At 42.6% G+C, this 21,781-nt stretch overlaps 3 protein-coding genes across 3 annotated transcripts; all 3 read left to right on the top strand.

Moving 5' to 3' along the window:
• Nucleotides 1-986: 986 nt before the first annotated feature.
• nfe2l3 (nfe2 like bZIP transcription factor 3) lies at nt 987-7,172 on the top strand. Its single transcript, XM_030082291.1, has 5 exons — nt 987-1,840; nt 3,364-3,447; nt 3,981-4,088; nt 4,960-5,437; nt 5,523-7,172. Exons 1-5 carry the CDS (start codon nt 1,334-1,336, stop codon nt 6,293-6,295), a joined length of 1,950 nt encoding a protein of 649 aa, XP_029938151.1. The 5' UTR covers nt 987-1,333; the 3' UTR covers nt 6,296-7,172.
• A 1,521-nt stretch (nt 7,173-8,693) lies between these two features.
• Nucleotides 8,694-11,951, top strand: cbx3a (chromobox homolog 3a (HP1 gamma homolog, Drosophila)). The gene is made up of 5 exons (XM_030082356.1): nt 8,694-8,840; nt 9,479-9,632; nt 10,936-11,092; nt 11,206-11,300; nt 11,501-11,951. Exons 2-5 carry the CDS (start codon nt 9,487-9,489, stop codon nt 11,625-11,627), a joined length of 525 nt encoding a protein of 174 aa, XP_029938216.1. The 5' UTR covers nt 8,694-8,840; nt 9,479-9,486; the 3' UTR covers nt 11,628-11,951.
• Nucleotides 11,952-14,480: 2,529 nt separating this feature from the next.
• Nucleotides 14,481-18,171, top strand: snx10a (sorting nexin 10a). The gene is made up of 7 exons (XM_030082349.1): nt 14,481-14,671; nt 16,844-16,887; nt 17,029-17,115; nt 17,199-17,299; nt 17,380-17,478; nt 17,668-17,859; nt 17,949-18,171. Exons 2-7 carry the CDS (start codon nt 16,858-16,860, stop codon nt 18,085-18,087), a joined length of 648 nt encoding a protein of 215 aa, XP_029938209.1. The 5' UTR covers nt 14,481-14,671; nt 16,844-16,857; the 3' UTR covers nt 18,088-18,171.
• Nucleotides 18,172-21,781: the final 3,610 nt, after the last annotated feature.

Below are 21,781 nucleotides of genomic sequence, written 5' to 3'. Positions count from 1 at the left end.
ACGTTGTTATAAAAATGTACTTTAAAAAGTACAGAGAACTATTCTCAGGAAGCTCTGAGAGTATTATTTACTTTTCCACTCTTTAAATACTAATAATTAATAATATTTTAATAGTATGTGCATTGAAAGAACATTTCTCAGACAAACACAGCTTTATTTAAATGACAGTATTGTAATTTGTATGTAAACAAATGTAGAAATGAAGCACAATTTTCCATTTAAAAAAACTCATTCATTAGAAAACTGTTGATGAAAGTGGTTGCATATTTATTTGTTTTTTCACATCAGATATCAAAAAATGTACTCAAATATAAATAAAGCTTTACTACTTAACTGTAATACTGATATACTGTACGTACAGACACGAGTTTGACCTCATATACCTTGTTCAGTAAAGATCTCAACAGAGCTGCTTGTGCTTATATAACCAAGTGAATTATTGTGTAACCTCCCTGCTTTTCTTCACTGACTATAAATAGACTATGAACTCGGTTCTCCGAGATGTCCAGTGAAGTATTAAATAGGTTACAGGATATGGTTATCCTGTGGGCATTCGTTTTTGTAGGAGAATTAAGAGATTATAGTTGAACAGGTTCAAAGTGTAATTCAGTAACTTGCCAGCAGGCCAAAGGAGAGAGATAAATGCAGGTCAGTAGCACAAACGTCAGGGGGAAGCAGTTCAGCCATGCCTGTGTATTAATCAGTTTGAAGTCAACAAGCCAGACACAGTCGCGCACACAAGCTTAAACAAACTACAATCAGTATTTTTTGTAAAAAGTGATGTAATTTAAAGTTGCAAAGTTATGCCATAGTTTACTGAGTAAATAAAGTAGAGTTACCAGGGTGGAAGAGATAGGAGGGAGTTAATAATAGTCCAAAGGTCTGATTGGTCAGGATCATATCAGACATCGACATTGTCCAATCCGGTTGCGCGATGTTGAGCGCTCTGATCCAATCGACGCGCACCATGCAAATTCTGAACGAAGTTCCGCCGGTGTGATAGTTCTCTCCGGTGACAGCGTTTAGCGTTTTATCTGTCATTTTAAGTGTGTTCTCAAGCGTCAGGAAGACCTTCACAGCGCCGTATAGCCGGGAAATCTGTTTTGACACATCGGAGAGCAGGTTAATATGTTTTGGTCCAGAGCTTTCCGTTAACCGGCAACTTAAGGCCATTAGCTAGCAGCTAGCATTTCGCCGGTACGGACGGAGCAGCTCTTTGTCTGACAGGGGAAGGCGTGCTCTTTTGTTAGGCTTTTCCCTTTGTCCACCCGCGTAAGAGGAACTGTTGGCTCAGGTTTTCATGATCATCTGTACTTTTAAGAGTACTTAGAAAATGCAAAACGCGAAAAAATACTTCACAGAAGGCCTGATTCAGTTGACCATCCTGCTCAGTTTGATTGGAGTTCGCGTGGATATCGACAGCTACTTGAGCGGCTACTACACGCCTCTGACAGAGATTAATCTGGGTCCGAGCTCAGCCTACATCCAGACACCCTTCCACAGTTTAAGAGACAATCTCGACGGATACAGTGTGCACCCAAAATGTCCCGAGTTGGACTATTTCTTTGCGAGTCGGCGGCTGTTAGACGAGGTGAGGACCCTCGGTTCCCCGCGGTTCCCAACTCAGCTGAACGCGTGGCTGGTGCACCAGGTGTCCGCCACTGATAAGGCTGACTGTGGGCCTTCAACCAGCAACACCACCAGCACCGGCCCGGTTCTGGAGAGTTCTGGAGAAGATGCCAGCGACCATGTGTCTGACAGCGGCCAGGAGGTGTGCCAGACGAATCCCGAGCCGGGACAGGAGCCTGGTAGCACTGGAGCCTGCGGGTTTCTTAAACAGGCAAGTGTCAATATTATAATGAAATATAAAGCAAAACTGCATATTTCCCCCTCAAAGTTACACGACAGTGTTTGATCACAGCCATTAGCTGATCACTTAAACTGTTCAAAAATCTGAACAGATTGACAACTTCCGCAAAGGCAAGCTAATGCTATCACTAGCTAACTACAACTAACATGTTATTCAAAGATGGTTGCCTATTCAGAGAGTTGTCCATTGAGTTATAACAACCCTTCCTGCACCAAGAATCAAGATAACAACGTGATCATTCCATGACAAAGAGATAAAAAAGATAATTAAAAAAAAAGTTGCTTTCATTTTCATTTTGTAGCTGCCTGCTCAGGGTTCAATTTTCAATCCAGTCAACCCAGTCCTCTGAACATTATTGGGACAATCTTCTTAACAACTTGGCTGGGTACTTCACCAAACTGGTTATTTAGTTTGAGTCTGTCAAGTATAATTAGTATTCAGCTGTCTGTCTGCTGCACCTGTCACTTCTCAGTAGATATATTAGCCTCTCACTGTGTTAAAAAAAACTCACTAAACAACAATTTGATAGGAGATTATAGTGTCAGTGTGTCTTTATCAGGTTTGTCACTCACAAGAATATACCCACACTTGAATCGCACATGCAGATTCATGACACAATTAATACTGTATTCTTTCAGTAATCCAGTCTTTCTAAGCCAGTGTAGAAACAGCTGCTTAGTGGATGTTGTGTCCTGAGGGCAGTTGATCGGTTGTGTAACTGAACCCCCTTTCTTCAAACTTTACCACCAGCTGTGGGCCTTGAGAAGTAAAGAAACGAGGCCTGTATCCACACCCTGAGTGCTTTCACAAAAGCACTGGTCCACATTTGGACACTTTGCCTCCTTTGGCTCTTGTTGCTATGTGAAATTTTATGTTGGAAAATCTTTCAGTTTTTTTCTCTGTCTCTCTTTGGTTTGTGTAATTTGACTCTATTGCATTCATGGATATTGAGGCATTTGTTAAAAGACACTGTTTCCAAGGAGATAAAGTCTCGCTGTGATATTTAAAACTCAAGCTCAAGATTGTATGCGTTTAGTTGGCTTGTTTTTTAAGGTAGAGGTGATACCCCAGCCATGTTGGACATGCTCAGACAGAGCTTGCAGAACAAGACAAGTTTGCCTTTTAATGCCTCTAGCATTAACGTAAAAAACTGATGCCACAGCAAATTTCACTTTGCAACTGAAGGGGAATCCTCCCCATTATATCATCTGGACATGGAGGACTCACATTGTTGTAGCTGTGTCAAAGCAGCTTTTAAGGTAGTCAGCCAAACTGTTGCAATAACCAGTTGTTTGAACCAACTTGTAAGAGGCACATTGTAAGAATTGTATCTTAATCCCATCATGTGGTGTGATTTTTAACTATCTGATCGATTAGGACCAACAGGCCAGAAATGTTGTCAACGTTGGAGACGTTTGATTGATAAATTGTATTTACTTTCTTCTTCCTCTCTTTCCTTTGCTCTCCTCTGTATGTTCCCATTTCCCTACCAGGAGGACAGTGTTAAAGTTAAAGAAGAGGAGGAGGATCCTGCTCCAATCACTCAGCTTGCTCACAGTTCTACACTGGAACAAGAGGTAGAGACAAAGAAACATTTTGGTCTTATAGTTACTGTAATGGGTTTTTGCTTTGCAAAAGTTTCAGTTATATAATTGCCTCTTATAGTCAATAAAAATTGATCCAGCGAAGTAACTTAAATGATCCCAGCTCTTTTTGAGATATGAAGAGAAGAGTGTGTTATAAAGCTGTTTGGCTGTGTGCATTTGCCTAACTTCAGAGTGAGTGTGTGACTGTACGAATGTAGAGTGCGGCTCATGGCAGAGTTGAACAGAAATGTTAGTTTCAAGTCAACAGCCAAGACTCTTGTTTTGCTTTCCAACATCTTAGTCCTGCAGCTAGCAACAACTCCAGCCTTGGATAAGAACATAAAATCTCTCTTAAACAAGTCTAGTGTGTACACTGTGGAATAAATAGCTTATTAATTCCCTTCAGCCAGGGTACCTTAACAGTTTAGGCAATAACTTGGCAAAGATGGGTCTATTTCACAACAAAACCAATGTACTTTGTCATTTTTTTATTTTTTTACATTTTCTTTCCTTTCCTATTTCAGAGTTTGCTTGAAGGCATCACTGCATTGTCCAACCCAGCACATCACATCCCTCTCACCATTGATATTGACCCTCATTGGAACAGTTTACTGTCCATTACAGACCTCGAAGTAAGTTTCTTGCTCCTCTATGTTATACTACTCCCTCAGCCCCAGCATTTCCTGTGAAGCAGATAACAGAACTTAGAGGTTTATGTTCTCTGATTTGCTTTTGTTCTCATATTAGCAAAAACACAGCTGCATCCAGAATAGCTGCCGGGCTGGGCACAAACTGTTTTTGGAATTTGAGTTCACAGTTGAAAAATTAAGAGAAACTTTATAAAATTAATTTATCTGTGATTTACAAAAAAAAACAAAAAGTAGCCCACAGGAAGAATCGCTCGGTGTCATTCTAAAACATGAAAAATGCCCAAAAAACTTTCAAATGTACTAAAACACTATTATTTCTAAAGCACCGAAAGGACTGCAAAGTAATAAGGGTGCATTTGTCTTAAACTATACCAAAAGTAGCTGGCTACTTTAAATTGGGTTTTCTTCTTCACACAGTCTTGTCCATCTCCTTTGTCTACACGTGTGCATTTATTTGTAATAAATTATTCGGAAACAACAGCATCGAAATTTGTAGCTGAAACTGTTGCAGTTAAAGTTTGCAAATAATCTTTAGTGACCATCCGGTGTGTGAATCACTACAACTGTATCGTTTCAGTTTCTCTTCATCAAAAGGTTAAGTTGTATTCATGGAGATTCAGAAGGAACTTGGGCTGGTGTAACTGAACTTGGCCTTTAATCTGCCGTTCACATTTTGCAAGCCAAACCCTGAGGGGGGGGATCTGCACTGATAACACATCAACTGACAGGACTTACACAACTAAGCAGTATATAGGGCATGCGTAGTTTTGGCGCGCTGCATGTAGAAACATATTGTACAAGAAGATTTTGCGTAAAGAGTGCAGTAAAACTGAAATGTGTGTCTTTTGTGTAGGACTTGGACTCCCTTGTCACCGAGCGGCTGTCGGACCTTGACACTGACATTGCCAGCGCCATCAGTCAGGATGTCAGCCTGCACGACGCTACAGTAAACGGCTCCCGAGCATTTGGCGTGCTGTCTGGAAGAACCGAGTTAAGAACGGCCCCCCGACAACAAAGAGCCCTCCTGCGCCTGGAATCCGCAGGCTCTTCGCACTCGGATGCGTCGCCAGGGATGGCTCTGGGCCTCGCTGCACTCCCGTTTGCATCAGTATGCAATTTAACTGGAAACGTGTCGTCACACAGCTCACTGGGCGACTGTCTGGATGAAGCAGTGTTTGACCAGATCAATCAGTTAGGTCTGGAAGGCTTGGACACAATAGACAGTCAGCTGATGGACTCTCTGAACAGCATCGACCCCCAGGTGCTCGAGGACTTGGACTCGGACTCTGGCCTCTCCCTGGAGAGCAGCTCTGGAGGTCCAGTCTCTCCAGGTCTGTTCCCATCTCTATGCACCATCTGTGAAGCCGTGAAGCATTTTGCTATCCGCTAACTGTGCTTTACTTTTCGCTCCTCCAGGCTCGTCTGAGGTGTCGTCTTCGTCCAGCTCATACTGCGAGGATGAGTGCGGAGCAACAGGCTACAGCAGCGAGGTGGAATCGGTTCCTTCTAAAGGCGTCGTGGACTACACCACCGCCTGGTCTCCTGTGGATCTGAGTGAGAGTGTGTGGCACGATCACAGCTACTCGGCTCCCCCGGCCTTCTTCACCCCGCCGTCAGTGGCCCTGCCCCACAAAGGCATCAAAGAAGAGCCTCTCAGCGACGACGACGGCGCCCTGTTGGAGGAGCGGGAGATGAGCCGCGATGAGATGCGCGCCCGTGCCATGTGCATCCCGTTCTCCGTCCTGCAGATCGTCAACATGCCCGTGGAAGAGTTCCTGGAGGTCCTCGACGGCCACGGCTTCTCGCAAGAGCAGGTGACTCTTCTGAGGGACATCCGCAGGCGCGGCAAGAACAAGCTGGCTGCGCAGAACTGCCGCAAGCGCAAACTGGACGCCATCACGGGTCTCCAAGAGGAGGTGGAGCGGCTCCAGGTTCAGAGAGACAGACTGCTGAGGGAGAAGCAGCTCACAGCAAAGACAATGGGTGCCGTGGGACACCAGATAAAGCAGCTGACCAGAGACGTGCTGGCCCGGCTGAGGGACAGTTCGGGGCAGCCCCTGAACCCAGACAGGTTCACCCTGCAGTGCGGGGCTAACGGGAGGGTCGTCATTCAGCCCGTGAGGCGGCCCGCCGTCTCCACATCAACTGGCAACAAAACAGACAAGAGGAAGAAGGACAAAAAGCAATGATGCACTATTTCCAACTGAGACTCGAGCTGATAGGTTTTTGAATCTTACCGGGCTTTTTTTATTTGGTTTGTTTTTGTTTTGTTCTTTTGGCGCCACACTTTGGTTTTGGGACCTCCACGTGTGTGTGTGTGTGTGTGTGTGTGTGTGTGTGTGTGTGTGTGTGTGTGTGTGTGTGTGTGTGTGTGTGTGTGTGTGTGTGTGTGTGTGTGTGTGTGTGTGTGTGTGTGTGTGTGTGTGTGTCTGTGTCTGTGTGTCTGTGTGTCTGTGTGTGTGTGTCTGTGTGTGTGTGTGTGTGTGTGTCCACTACTGTTTGAGGGTCTAAATTGGGGTGAAGAACTGCAAAAACAAAAAGACTCTCAAAACACAAAAAAAAGTCATTCATTGTAAATATTCTCTCCCATGGGAAAAAAAGTAGCTTACACACTGGACTTTCTTTGCTTATTAAAAACGGACAACGCAGATCAGGTGGTTTAAGGGAGCAGCTGCTGACAATGCTATCAGTCTCTTTGGGCCTGTTAACATTAAAGTCTTATCATTTTTTTGCAGACAAGCAGAGGCTGTCTCAAAGTCAACGTTGGCAGCATTGTGACAGTTACAGCAGTGTGTGTGTGTGTGTTTGTCCGTGGGAATGGGGTGGGGGTCAGTTTTCATGTAATCTTTCCTCCTAGTGTATGCCTAGACCGTATCAGGGGGAGGTTAAAGATTGTATTTATTGAAATGTTCTTCGGTCTCTGAAGAGCACGTATGCATAATGATACTGTTCAATAACAGTATCTTTATTCAAAATTGTAATTTTATCTCCAAGTCAAAAAAAAAATACTGAGGAACTCAAGTTTACAGGTTTGTTTTGGACATTTGAGGGCATGTACTGTTGGTTAAAATTTTTTTTTAAAAAAGCTTCTTTTTTTGTCTTTATGACAAAGTATACCAATGATTAACATGACAAAGCCTTACTTTGCTTTCAAAAACTGTTTTGCTTGTTATGCATGTACATGATTCATAGATGCTCATTATCATTACAACTTTTTCAGGGGTTTACATAATTTGAATATTCAGCAAATTCAATTCGGCACCTTTACAATTTTGGCATGGTTCTACTCTACCTCACACTTTCATTTCTCTTCATTTTCGGCAAAAGAACAGTTCTTCTGTTGAAGAAGACAAGTGCACTCGTTAAATACAAAACTTTATTAATGTGACTCTGACGAAATTATCCAATCCCTTAAATATACAATCACCAACTCTATTTAAAAGGTTTGAATGTTGAAACTTTTTTATATTAATATTTGAGATTATCTGAGAGTTAAGTATTATTTAGAAGATGCCATCCTGTTCATGGGGACATTGCTTTACGTGGTCAGCTGAGTGTGTGAGACATGAGGTAGCTAATAGTGTGACTTGGATTTCTTTTTCTTTTCATTTTGTCTTGCTCTGGCAGAGAGATTACTGTGTGTGTAAATTTCAGTTTCATAAACACTTCTCAATGTTGCTGGCTGATTCAGATGTTTTTGATTGCATGGTTATTGTTGAAAGGATGGTTTTGCCAAGAGTGGGAGTTCTTTCTGAATTAAAAACAAAACAAAACCAAAAACTGTCTGATTTTACTGGACTGCTGTTGATTTTACTGGATGGGGAGGAGAACATATGAAGACTCATTCAAAAACATCTTCATGTGTAACCAGACTGTTTTAGCTTTCATGGGGTGTGACAGTGGAGACAAAATGAGACATGGTTCTTTGAGTAAGTGTTGCATGTAAGTTCAACAGAAAAGAAGAAAAGCAGGATCTGAAACTGCTGCTCTGAGCCGTGAGAAAATGCAGTCTGTGAACACGTAGGCCACAACACCCTTCTCTGTAAACATTTATCAAACAGGCTTGTCATACTTGCACACGCATCAACTGATTATGTATATTTGTCTGATGGTGAAGTGGTTAGTGTGCTTACCTCACAGTTAAAAAAATTCTGGGTTTAAATACCAGTTGGGCCTTTTTGTGTTGAGTTTGCATGTTCTCTCTGTGTGCTTGAGTTATTTCGGGTACTCCGGTTTCCCCCTACAGTCCACAAACGTACATGTGAGCCTAATTGATGAGGGTGTGTGTGGCTGTCTGTCTCTCTGTGTTTGCCATGTGATGGACTGGCAGTCTGTACAGGGTGTACCCTGCCTTCTGCCATCTTCAGATGGGATTGGCTCCTGCACCCTGCATGGCACAGAAGCAATACAGAAGATGGCTGAATGAGTGAGAGAGAATAGTGTTGCACTTGTTTAAGCAATTATATAAATAGAATATTTATTATTATCGATGTATACTATCAATGACCCCTCTTGATGAAGCATTGTTCTAAAAGTGTGGCTCAACCCCCACGTATGCAAATGAGGTGTAATAGCGCGAATGTGCACATAGGGGGCACGTGGGCCTCTGAACCCGCAAATCGCGTTCTCCGTCCCGGCTTCCGTCGGAAGCTCCTGAACGCTTTTGGCGCTGCAGGGTAGAGGTCTCGAGCCCAGAGAAAGAACCTGCGGACCGCGTGGTGAAGCAGTTTCGAGGTACGTCCTAAATTTTTACTGAGATCAGTCGAAACGCTGGAAAACCCAGCTTTCCATTGAATAGCAAGCTGCCGAATTCACACCTGCATGTTTCACAACGGCTGCGTTTCACACGAGTTTGCACGAGCTGGAAAGATTTGCAGCGTTAGCTCCATTGTTACTGTGCTACTGTACAATTTCCACATTAACACCGGTGGTTAGCCTCATTTGGGTGAATGTAAAGCTGCATTAGTTTGCTATCCGACTACCACACGCTTTGCGCTTTAGTTTTATTTGTCTTAGCAGTGGTTTTGAAGTCGTTCAACTGAAAAAAAAACGCGCCTCGTACACCGTCGAGCTGTTTCTTCTTCGTTTCAACACTTTTAATTGGCTCTGGGCGCTCCCGTTAGCACGCATGCTAACCTCATAAACGTTGGCGTTTGCTGTAGATTACATTTAGCAACTCAAACACTCGTTTCCAACTTTGTTTCATGCTGTGTTTGCGTTGCGGTGTTTCAGATGTTTTGATTGTGCACGCGAGCGGGCGCGCAATGTAGCAACTGGGATTGCGCGCGCCGTGGAGGGCGTTGAGGCCTGCTAACGTTTCAGAGCCGCTGAGATTAATAAACACACGTTCTCACAACTCTCCCCGACCACAGCGCACAACATGGGCAAGAAGCAGAACACAAAGGGTAAGAGGGATTCGTCTGAGACTCAAGAAGAGCCGGAGGAGTTTGTGGTGGAGAAAGTGCTCGACCAGCGTCTCGTCAATGGGAAGGTGGAGTTCTTCTTGAAGTGGAAAGGATTCACAGAGTGAGTTCCTGGGACTCCCTGGCCCTCCTGCTGCTCCTCCTCGGCTGGAGGTGCTGGGGGTTGTGCTCTTTTTTTTTATTCCATTTGCATGAAGAAGCTGTATTTTCACCACAGTGAAGATGTGAGATACCATTGATTTTCCGTCGATTTTGATATCGTCAAAAACTTAAGCTGGCACTGCTGGTATCAAAACACAAGCTTCTTTGAAAGTAGATCCATGAAACAATGACGGTTGACCCTTATTTTCTCTATTCTTTTGTATTCTGCCCTTGTCAGCACGCAGCTCAGTCTCTGACTTGATCTCAGTGAGCGTTAAAGATAGGAAAAAATAGTTTTGTAGCATTGATATCAAGGGGGAAAAAATGACATTCTAAGTATTTGTATTCATTGCAAATAATTTTATTTTTCTAATACTTAACATTAGTGCATCTTCCCCTAAAACCTATTTTATACACTATACCTGCACACTGCATCTAATGTAGATCTAAAGTAGCCCAATAATGAGTCCCTCATTGCAGTTAGGTGTGATGCAGCTGGGAGAGACCTACAGGATGTCGGCCGAGTGGACTTAAGTCCTCATCCATGCGTGAAGGCTATGCGTTGCTGCGATCCACCTCCACACAGTCTCTTACCTGCACGGCACAGAGCTAAAGCGGAAGTACATACGATGACGGAGGCTGAGATTAGTCCATCATGGGGCATTTTAAAGAACTCTACATGTGACCCAGATGATTGTGCAGCAATTGTGCTCTTCATTTGGGAATTGCACTTATCTAATAATATGGATGACGCTGTGCAGGCAACTGGCTTATAGTGACGACAGCCTGCTGGCTTGCATTCAGTGTCATTGCCAGTCTTTGTGCCAGATTTCTCATATGACCACAGATGAGCAACCGGAATATAAACACAACCCAGTTTCATGACGTTTCATGACCGATCCTTATATACCCATAGCAATATGGCGGCGCACTCCTTTGCGGCACATACAAACTTGACTGCCCTGTGCAAACTGCAATCACAGTAAAATATCTCAGCCTTCATGACGTAAAGCCCTGCTGGGAACAGGTCCTAAGCCTTTAATGTGTGATTGACAAAAACCTCTCCGCCTATCATTATGTGGAGCATAAATGAGTCTTTAAACATTGGAACTTGTCCAACAACTGACACATTTCAGAAGTGTTTTTAATATGCACATGACTATTTCATACAAGCCACTTAACATTTTTGAGTTTTGTGCATGTTTAAGGTGAAAGTTGGTGCGAAAGAGTTTCAGACTGAGTGTTGCCTCTCTCTGATCCCACAGTGCTGACAATACCTGGGAGCCAGAGGAAAACCTTGACTGTCCAGAGCTTATTTCAGCCTTTTTGGAAGCACAGAAGAACATAAAGGAGAAACCAGCTACTGTAAAGAGGAAGGCATCCACAGAAGAGCCAGAGATGGACTCAAAGAAGAAAGAAGTGGTGAGTTGTGAAATAGTTCATATTTGCCCTCGTGGTGCAGATCAGTTAAAGGCACCGTGGGTGTTAAAGTGGGATTAATGGTTCTGGGTAAATGTGTGCTGTCCTCCTCACAGGCCGAGAAGCCACGTGGCTTTGCACGAAACCTGGAACCAGAGCGAATCATCGGCGCTACAGATAGCAGCGGAGAGCTGATGTTCTTGATGAAGTGGTGGGTTATAAAGGGAAATAAGCCTTGATGTGTGAAATGCTCAAGTCTTTTTACATGCAGTACAATAATACTCCATCCTTGTAAAGAATAAGTGGTGTATTAGTTGTAAGGATGTTTTCTCAAGTGAAATAGATTGTGGATCCTCAGCTGTAAAGGACTTTCCAATTAATATTTATTTTTTTGTGCTTGACTCTTTTCAGGAAAGACTCGGATGAAGCAGACTTGGTCCCTTCTCGCGAGGCCAACACTCGCTGCCCTCAGGTGGTCATATCATTTTATGAAGAGAGACTGACGTGGCATTCCTGTCCAGAGGATGAAGCTCAGTAGGTCATCGCAGCTCCTTGCTCCACCCACACCCTTTCCTCAGGACTGGATTCTTTCCTCGCTTGCCTTCTAGTTACCTTTTTAGATAAAATAAAGTTTGTTTTTTTGTGCAAATATTTGTTCACTTGCATTTATGCACGTCTTTGCTAAAGTTTGTTAGCAAGCGGGTGACAGTATTGTGTTATAGTCAAACAAGTCTTCCAGTATCCTGATTGCGCTGTTTGGCAGACTCCACCACTTCACAAATTCATGTATTCAAAAGTTTTAAGGTTTTAAATGGTAGTTTGAATCTATGAATCTGTCACCTTTTCAATGTTATGTAAAAAATGCTTTTTTTTCCCTCCATGAATTTTTTTTTTCCCATGAATTCATTTTGTATACTGTCTTTGAATATTATTTGAAGTTGTCAATAAAGGTTTTTTGTGAGGCAGTTGAACTGTTTATTTTGAGTGACCCTCAATATATAAGCCAGAACTGATGGAAATAATGAAGATAAATCTTTCAATATGTTTAATGGATTTGTCTTTACCAGTAGAATGGTTCTTGCCTGAGCAGATGTTTTATATATTTTCATTTCTGGTAACTGAAATGTACAATCACTTGTCATGTTTCCCAGAAGGGAAATTGTTAGAGCAGCTCCACATTCTGCACCAATAAACAAGAGCATACATTTTTGAAAAGATGTAGGCAGTAAGAATTTGCTGACAAATGGGACTTTTCAAAAAGTGAAGATGGGTAAAGTGTGATTATGTTCAGCCAGTGGTGTTATTGCAGCAAGTATGAAAATCTGGCACTTCTTGGATGGACACTGCATGTGGACAGGGAGGGTCAAGGGGATGTGTTGAAGAAAGGTGATTGATGAATTATCCTGCAGTTTATAAACAGCTTATCTATGGATTTAGACACAAATGGACATTAGAAGATGGGGTCAGTGTTGCTCTGAAGAATCCAGGGTTCCGCTGCAGCGTTGAGATGTTTGGGGAAGAATTTACACAAACTTTCCTGGCCCTTCAACCCCTTTGTATCATCTGAGCCTTGTTCAAACATGACGGTTTGCCTTTATGAACACACTGCACCCACATTCTGATGGCCACTTCCAGCATTTTAAAACACCATATCTCAAAGATCTGATAATGTCAAGCTGCTTTCTTGGACATGACTACTCCAGTGGCCCTCACAGGCACCAAATCTCAGTCTAATAGAATAGAGTGTATTTGAGATGCGATGAAACAGGACATTTGGATCATGGATTTGCAGCCAACAGGTCAGCAACAGTGCGACGTTTCCAGCACCTCACTGGATCAATATCTTCAAGAATGAAGGTGAATCTGAAAGCCCAAGGGAGTCTGGTAAGAAGTTCCTGATAAAATGAATGTATATTGTATGTGTCCTTATGTGCTCATGTTTGTCTGAATTAAACCTATTTGATGTTTTTCTGTAAGGGACACATTCGGTGACACATGTCCTGAAATGTGTTGATTTTTGAGTTCATTATTAATCCCTCTACAAGAAGCTTGTGTCAGTTCAAATCAGTTGTTTAGAACCAGTGTGACTTTGACAGATTGCATTACTGTGAAAAAAATATCAATATTGTATGTCCCTCCTCCCTTTTGAAACGAGAGGCTTTTACATTGTATTTTCTATTGTAGCTTTTCAACATGACTACCTCGTGACTGGCATTAAAACTGGTAAATGGACTTTGTGGTTATTTTAGAGTGACAAACTATTCTTTTATACATGTGTATTGAACTGTGGGATAAAACTGGAGATCACCATACCTCTAGTAAAAAGGCAACATTCACAATCTTACCAAATGAAGGATTCACAATGATATAAAGTTTCATTTTCAGGAAAGAGATCTCCCAGAAAAGACTGATCTAACACGAGTTTAGTCATCTCCTATGACTAGAAGGGGTGGAGGGGAGTTATGACTGAAGACACCGTCAGGAGAAACAACATTAACTTTGTTTTGACCAGTGAATACAGATCACAGATATGTGACTCCAGTCAGAGGAGAAAAAGTGAGGAAGAAAAAGATCAAGAGCTTGGAGAAGACTCCCGGTTAACAGCATGCCTGACTGACATGTAAATGCATGTACGGCCGAAAAGAGGGGAGTTCCTCAGCGAACCACGGGGCACCCAACGGAATCTCAGAAGGATCCAGATCACATGAGCCCCTCTTCACCAATCTCTCACGAGCGGATGCTGTCGACCTTCCAAGTACAAACTTGAATATCTGCTTTCTCCTCCCACTGTGTATTCCACCACATTTCTGTAAGCTTTCTCCTTTCTACAGTAGTGTGACAGCAAAAAAAGTTATGTAAAAGAAAAAAGTTGTGTAACACCCAAAAAACCAGTTCTGACTGGAAATTGAGTCCGTTTGATTGAATTAAAGTGTTAAAATCACTTTTTATCTGTTGGTTCAAGATAGACGCCTCTATATGCAAATATATGTACAAGGAGGCTGTATTTGCTCATGGCGACAACTCACCAGTTTTATTTAGAGGATTGTTTGAAATCACTGGCATAAACTTGACTGACAATCTTTCATATCATTTATTTCAAATGTTAACTCTGTATTCCAGAGTGTCTTTATAAGTATTTGAATCCAAGCAAACAGCGATGTACACAAAACAAAGGATTGATTTAAACTAAATGAAGACTTCATTCAGCCACTCAAGCTTGACTCCCATCAGGTGAGAGCATTTACTCTGATTGTAATTGGTCAGGTGTGCAGGCAACACACACAACTTTCATTTCTCTCAACTCAGACCTGGGATTGCTTTTTCTCTGCCAAACTTGGCTCAGTCATTACAAAAAGGAAAAATAAAATACAAAATTAGGGCATTTTTTTTCTTTTTAAGAGGATATTTTATGGCAGCCGAGCGCTGCCCTGGGGTTGAAAAGCTGGAAGTTGTCCCATTCATTCACAGCAGTTGTTTGCATTAGTCCAGACGGGGCAGGGCTGAGCCTCGAGCCAAAACACACTGAGGCTGTCCAGGTTGTTCACACTGGAGCAGGTCCTCTGGAAGTGAAGACAGAAGAAGGTAGGATCAAGTTGCAATTGAAAATGAGACCTTCATTTGTGTTTTTACAAGGGCGCATGACTGCCAACTGTTGAATTACTCAAACTGCAAGGGTGTCAAATATAAGGCCTGTGTACCAAAACTGGCCTTCAAGAGTCGCCAATCTGGCCCGCTAAACCACCAAGCAAGTGGTAAAAATGTCAAAGAAAACATTGGTTTTCTTTCTTTTTCTTAAAACAACCTTTTCCAGAGTTTCAGACACAACAGTGAGATCTGAGCTGAGAGATCGGTGCTGCTGCCATGAAAGACAGCTGCCACACTGCAAAACGACATTAGTCTCAAAGTCCTGTGGTCTGGTTGAGTTTGGAAAAACCTGCATAATGCAGCAGCTATAGGAAAAGATTTTTTTCCACTGTTTTGCATCAGAAGGTCTCATTAAAATTTGCTTTATGTTGAGAATGTAGTAATTGTTAGGTTTTACAGACATATTGACATTTCAATTTTGTGTCCATACTGCATCACCACAACAAACATTAATGCTTAAGTTTAAAGGTTATCACACTAGTTCACCAGTTTGGCCCGCTCAAGATGAAATTGGACTGTATGTGACCCTTGAACTTAAATGTGTTTGACACCCCTGCTGGAAACTCTCAAGCCACTCATTCATTTTTTTCTCCTAAGCAAATAGTTCAAGCACAATTAGAAATATCTAATACTGTTGGCCATTGCATATGTTTAGAATAATTATTCGTTGGTGAGAAGGCTCCTGGTTTGAGCCCACGTTGGCTGCTTTACTGAGTAGAGTTTGTTCTTTCGGTGTCTCTCTGGTTTCCTCTCACAGTCCAAGAATGACCCCAGACTCTAAATTGGGTGTCTGTGACGGGTGTGTGTATTCGTCCAGTGATGGACAGACCACCTGTCCGTGGTGTATGTATCCTGTCTTTGACCATAGTCGGGTGGAATCAGCTGCAGATCCCGGCAAACTTTAATCATTCGAGACGGATGGGGCTGTGATTTCTTCAGTGTATTTAATCACCTGCTTTCCCAGAGCAAGTCTGTGGGCAAGATGATTTGTTTATGAAAGTTATACTAATTTCTTAAACAAATCACCAGCATCGTGTACATAGTTAATTGGACTAGTTTCAAAATCAACCCACCACCCTTTGTTTTTTTTGATAATTAATTTTAACCTGTCTTTAATCTTATATTGATCATAGATGACATTTCCAGTCAACCTGTATTCTAAGGACAATGAATGATTTTTGTTTCAGCTGTTGTGTAATCTGAGTTTAGATTAAAAACACTTTTTACTCACAAATCAGTGGTTAAATGCAGCGTTTGCTGCAGCTGCAGTTGTCTGAAGTGTGGCGACTGTTGTGTAACCCTGAGTGGCTCCGATAGGTTAAAAAATGGAGCTCGCCCACGACTTCACATAAAGCATCCTTTTCACCCCCTTTGGCTGTGGGACACTGTGGGAATTTATTGATTTCCTTCAAGGGCAGTGTGGTTTTTTTGTTTTGTTTTTTCATGGCATAAGACCTTGTGAATCATTGTATAGAACTACTGTCATTTGCCCAACGCGAAATGTCACAGAAGCTGGCAACATATTGTCTAACTTGTCTAACTTCAGAAACAAATTTTTCCACATTAACTGTACACTATGATTGATTCTGTTGAAACTCAAGCTCAATAAACATTCAGTTTGGTTATATCTATAATAATTTCAACACACCTGAACAGTTGCAACTGGTGGTAGAAGGGGAAAATCTTGATCCATTTGGTGAGAAAATGGTAATGTTGTACAATCTGGGATAATGTGCATGATGTGAAAATGGTCAATGAGCTAAATAGCCTGTATTAATGTTTCTACCAGGGCAAAAAAGTCTGTGTTTAGAGCCAAGATTTCCCCATGCAGGCTAAATCCTGATCCTTTGCCCTTTGTTCAGTTTTATGCCACATCAGGTCCAAATGTTCTTTGGAGTCCTTCAAGTATTAATGACACGCAAAGACTTTACAAAACAGTTCTGAACTGAAGACTGGACATACTTTTCTGTACAGAGTGATTTCATTGTTTTTATCTAAAAAGTATATTTTCTTTTATAGATAAGTATATTGTTTCTTTCAAAGTTGCAACAGACTTATAGTCTTTATGAAATGGGCTGAGTTGTTTGTATTTTCCCCTCCTCTCTGCAGGTCTCGTGTTTATTATGGACAGTGTTGTTGATATCTCCAAAACTGTAAGTAGCCTGTTTTGTATCTGCTTTTATTTTATTTTTTTTTAATCAAGCTTTTATGGAAAGTGGAAAATAGTTAATAAGACACATCTTGCTCTTTTTAAAAGTCTTCTTTACAGCCTAATTTTGTTTTGAATTTTGTAGGAGTTTATAAGTATTTGTGTTCAAGATCCAAGGCTTCATAAAAGTGACCTCTGGCACACGTATGTGGACTATGAGATCTGTATACGTGTGAGTACCACTTGAAAGATCTTCACTTGAATGAATTCTTGAAGTGTTTGTGTTACGTCTAATGAAAGGAGGAATCTTTACAGACTAACAGCATGTGTTTTCGGAAGAAGACTTCCTATGTGAGGCGGCGTTACAGTGACTTTGTCTGGCTGCGTCAGTGTCTGGCACAAAATGCTCTGATCATGTATGTTCGTCCCCTCAATTCATTTACTTTAAAGTGCCCTAAAAAAATTTTTAAAAGTTGATTTTCTTTATTGTGAGCAGAGATTTGCCGAAGTTGCCACCCTGGAACCCTTTCTTCAGTCTGAAAAACTCTCATCAAGTTACTCAGAGGATGAAAGGCCTGCAGGAGTTTTTAGAAATGTGAGTTTTTCGGCTTGTCATTGTTTTTCACCACCGCAGCTCTGGCATTGTCCCCTGGTGGTGCCTCACACCATGTATGGCTGTTGTAAATGAAATATTTAATAGATTCAGTCGACACTAATCGAGCTGTTTCTATATAATCAAGGTCATTGATGGTCACGGTCTCTTTTCATATCCTTTCTTCTCTAGTGTTCTTCACACACCCTTGTTGTTATCTGACAGTCGGCTCCATCTGTTCCTCCAGTCAGACCTCAGCTTAAAAAAGATTGCAAAGTGTGCTCTGGGTCAGACCCGGTACACGGTGGCTGAAGCAATCCAGCGGTCCAGCAGCGGTTGCCTCAGTCCATTAGATAAGGCCTCTTGTGACTCTGACTGTGAAAGGTAGGATAATAAAGGGAACCTTTTCTTTTTTCTTAAAATATGAAATATAATTCAATTGCTATATTGACGCTGTTCCCTTCTCACAACAGTTCTTCATCATCAGGATTGGGACTAAGTATTGACACTCCTTTCCGCCGCAGCAGCCGGCCCTCCTTCCAGTCCTCGGACAGAGACCTGGAGCTGTGCAGCTGTCTCTCGGAATCCTCCAGCCAAGCCGCCGAGCCTTAATGTCTGCAAGACTGACTGCACCGATCCCTTTTTTCCACATAGACCGTCATGTTAATGAACTCCCGATATTCTAACCTTTCAAAGTGCGAAAGCTTTGTTTTACTTAATTTGCCTGGATTTTTGTTTTGTTTTAAAAATGTGCTTCAGTTTTCTCTTACTTTACGTTTTGTGTTCTTGAAGTTTTTTTCATGTTTTAGAAAAAAAAAAAACAAAGCTGAAAATGTATAGCAAATCTACATTTGTGATGGTAATTTCTTAAATATTGTATGTATATTTATTTTTATCATGCACTAAGGCTCCACTGAAGTTGGCAAGGGATGTTTTGATATTGTATTTTTAAGAAAAATATTTGAAGTAACTTTTATGATTTAAAGGATAAATAAATTGTCTTTTTCAAAGAATGCAGGGTTTCAGTGCACCTGTCCTTGTTGAGGCTCGATGGCTTCCTTTTGTGTGGGCCGTGCGTTGCTCCAGCAGTCCAGTAGAGGGAGTGTAGAACTCATGGCACCTTCAAGCAGAACAAAAGCAGTTTCCTCTGTGCACATGGATTTAAGTAAATTCCTAAATTTTATAAACTCTAAAAAAAAAAAGAAAATGCACGTTTTAGAATAGGTTTAAGGTCTTTTATTCCATATTGTATGAAAACATTTTTCCAGATTAATGCAAAACATTAGTGCAGCACAACAGTTAAGTAAATCATACATGCTTTGTGTCATTGGTTTACAAATCAGTCCTGCTCTTGAGACACAGTCATTAAACCTGAGTGCATAGTTAGCAGGACAGCCCTGCTTAACGCGAACATCCTGCCGTCACCCCCTTGTTTGCATCAGGTTTATGCCGACAACTGATTCACAAAAGTTAGCGCGCTGCGCTAAGCCTGTTAAATTTAAAGCGTTTAAGCAGTCGTTGGCACGGAGAAGAGCCTCGGCAGCGGTCACATTTCAGCCCCGTGTCACAGCTTTCCCAGATGAGATGGCCTAATTAAAGGCAGGCTTCAAATTAATTTAACCATTACGCTGATCTTGGGAATCACCCGAAAGGAACGGGACAGCTTGAAACTGTGCGTTTCAGGATGGCGGGATGGTGGGTATGTGGCTGGCTATGCAGGCGGCGTGCTGGACAGCCCTGTAAATTGAAAGCTGATGAAAGAAGCAAAGGCTCATTAAAGGAGACGGGATCCAAACACCCCCCCACCCCACCCCCACTGCTCCCTCGTCCTCCAACAACCACTGGAGTGACATGCAGCCAGCCAAAAACATTAAACCTGGCCTGTCCCGTGCCTCTGTCCTCTCCTTCCCCTGGATGGTGCTGTGTCCCTGCATGCGTGAGGAGAGCCATAATGAAGCTGTCACCGACTTCACACACACACACCGGCCACCGAGCTGTTTTCATATAGCAAACACAAACCCAGACACGTGCATACACACGGCGCGGCGGCGTGTCTGAAAACACGCTGACAGCTGTGAACACAGACACCGGTGGGTAAGTTGTGGGTGAGTGAACATTTTCTCCCCTGCTCATCCTCTGTCATTTCCAGTCCCCACCCGCTTTCTGGATGGAGCTCTCCGTCTCTGTTTGCTGTTAAGGCTGACCTTATCAACGCACCCCATGACAGGCATACAGTGTGACACACACACACACACACACACACACACACACTCGCTGCTTCAGAGCCAGTCAATTTTCTGACAAAATGAAATGCAACTGCAAGCGGTGGCATCTCGTGCTTCCCTATGTGTGTGCGTGTGTGTGTGTGCGTGCGCGCATCTGCATTTTTTTGTCGAGGGAAACATCTAGCATTTGGATATTGAGTATTCACGGTACATGTCTATTTCAGCTTGGTAATTTATAACTCAATTTCCAGTGTGCATTGATGCGCTTCATACCTCCAAAACACCAAACAAAGCCCAAACCCAATTGTATTTCAAAGCAATTAGGGTGTCCACTGGGTTGTGAACAGCCCACGTCGCTAAGGCTCTGGGCCCGTGTGATATTTTTAATTGTTAATTTTCTGTCACATTAGTCAACTTCACTGGCTTTGGACAGGTGACCAGGCTCCTGTAGGCAGCACATAAAATGACACTGAGCATATTCTCAGCTTTTTGATGCAGCACAGTGTATGGTGCTTTTATGCGCGGGGCGAAAAGGTTTCGCTGTGTGTGATGAGTTAAATGACAAGAAGGTAGATCATATTTACAGCTGTTTTATGGGAGGAATCTCTCTAATGCTCTTCAGTATATGACGGTCGGTGACAGTCAATATTAGTATTAGTTTATGAGTCTAAATTATTAGCTCATTTAGACTTTCACCTGGAGCCACCGCGGGGAATGGCTTCACCTCCTTGACCGTACAAAAGGCAACAATGGCAAAATCCATATGAACAATTAGCCTGCGTCGGTCTCACACTGGCCGAGCGCAGATTTCTGCAGCCATGCCGCCTTCCCCTCGCTCTCTGTCATTCCTTCTTTATGTCCCTCTCTTTCCCTTCATTTTTCCTTTAGCCCTCATTATCTCTCTATAGGCTGCTAAGTTAATTATCTGTTCTCTTTTGTAATTGGGTGGTTTTTTTTTCCTGCTGACACTGCAGGCCCGGGCTCGCCGTACCTCAGCTGTCTCAGTGTTGAGGAAGTAGGCCTGGGTCTCGACCTTGCAGCTGACTCCCCTTCGTCTCTATCCTCACTCTCTTTTTTTTCTCTCTCTCTCTCTCTCTCTTTGCACTGCGTTACTGTGTGTGTAGTGGCTGCGGGGTCAAAGGTGATGACTTGCATTGTATTTGTGATTATTACCTCTAAAGTGCTATTGCATAGAGCATCATTAAAAGTCAATGCATCTCCCTCCCCGATCCCGCCATCGCACGCCTAAAACATACACACTCGCACACACACACTCACTCATTTCGCACGCACTCTGCACATCACCAGCCATTTAACAGCTAAAATACGACCCGTGCGCAGATAAATGTCACAGGGCCATCTATCTGGGAGTGTTAAAAGTCGGCTAATGGAGATGACATATTAGCGGCCCAAATGACTGCCATAAAAACTCCCACCATACCTTGCAGCACTGCCTGGCCACCGTGACTGCAATAGGATATGACACTGGCACTGGAAGTGTCTGTCCACGAGACGGGGAGTGGAATGGAGGGTGATGTCATGTGTGGACGGAGTTATTTTGGATCAATAAATTCTGTAGGTTCAGCTCTCTGAAGCCATGATTAGGAGAATAACGACTGTAAGATAGATGTAGCGTGTTTATTAAGGGCCACCACGTAATATTGTATTACACACAGTCCATATAACTCTTTTGATGTAATGCTCATGGCCTTTCACCTTTGACCTTTCATAATGTAATTATGTCCCAGGTCAGCTTTAGTGTTGCTGTTTTTTTCGGTGTCAATATCGCTGTCCATACAATCGATACCCACTCCAGTCCGACTTGAAGACCCTCCACAGGTACGCGATCGCCTCCTCTGCTCCTCCTTCATTCCTCCTATCTCTTTATTAATTACCCATCTCTGTCCATGCGTGTCGTTCCCTCTCTGAGTGAATGGAGCAGTTGTAATTGCTTCTCTCTGGAGCAGTTAGAAGCGGCACAAAGGAACCGTATAGAAACCGCATTTGCATTCAAGATGAGCTGAGATGGAGGGAAGGGAGGGAGCACTGCCCTCCTGCCCTACACCGAACAGCCCCAGTTA

Source organism: Salarias fasciatus, chromosome 22 (genome assembly GCF_902148845.1).
Source record: "Salarias fasciatus chromosome 22, fSalaFa1.1, whole genome shotgun sequence".
NCBI classification, from domain to species: domain Eukaryota; kingdom Metazoa; phylum Chordata; class Actinopteri; order Blenniiformes; family Blenniidae; genus Salarias; species Salarias fasciatus.
Note: the sequence above shows the minus strand (reverse complement) of the source record. Positions and strands in the feature narration are given on the sequence as shown.

Coding starts and splice junctions, on each gene's coding strand:
- nfe2l3 (XM_030082291.1), top strand. CDS start 1,334: ATGCAAAACGCGAAAAAATACTTCACAGAAGGCCTGATTCAGTTGACC. Junction 1,841..3,363: donor CCTGCGGGTTTCTTAAACAG/GCAAGTGTCAAT, acceptor TTTCCCTACCAG/GAGGACAGTGTTAAAGTTAA. Junction 5,438..5,522: donor TGGAGGTCCAGTCTCTCCAG/GTCTGTTCCCAT, acceptor TCGCTCCTCCAG/GCTCGTCTGAGGTGTCGTCT.
- cbx3a (XM_030082356.1), top strand. CDS start 9,487: ATGGGCAAGAAGCAGAACACAAAGGGTAAGAGGGATTCGTCTGAGACT. Junction 9,633..10,935: donor AAGTGGAAAGGATTCACAGA/GTGAGTTCCTGG, acceptor CTGATCCCACAG/TGCTGACAATACCTGGGAGC. Junction 11,301..11,500: donor CTGATGTTCTTGATGAAGTG/GTGGGTTATAAA, acceptor GACTCTTTTCAG/GAAAGACTCGGATGAAGCAG.
- snx10a (XM_030082349.1), top strand. CDS start 16,858: ATGGACAGTGTTGTTGATATCTCCAAAACT. Junction 17,116..17,198: donor ACTATGAGATCTGTATACGT/GTGAGTACCACT, acceptor GAATCTTTACAG/ACTAACAGCATGTGTTTTCG. Junction 17,860..17,948: donor TGTGACTCTGACTGTGAAAG/GTAGGATAATAA, acceptor TTCTCACAACAG/TTCTTCATCATCAGGATTGG.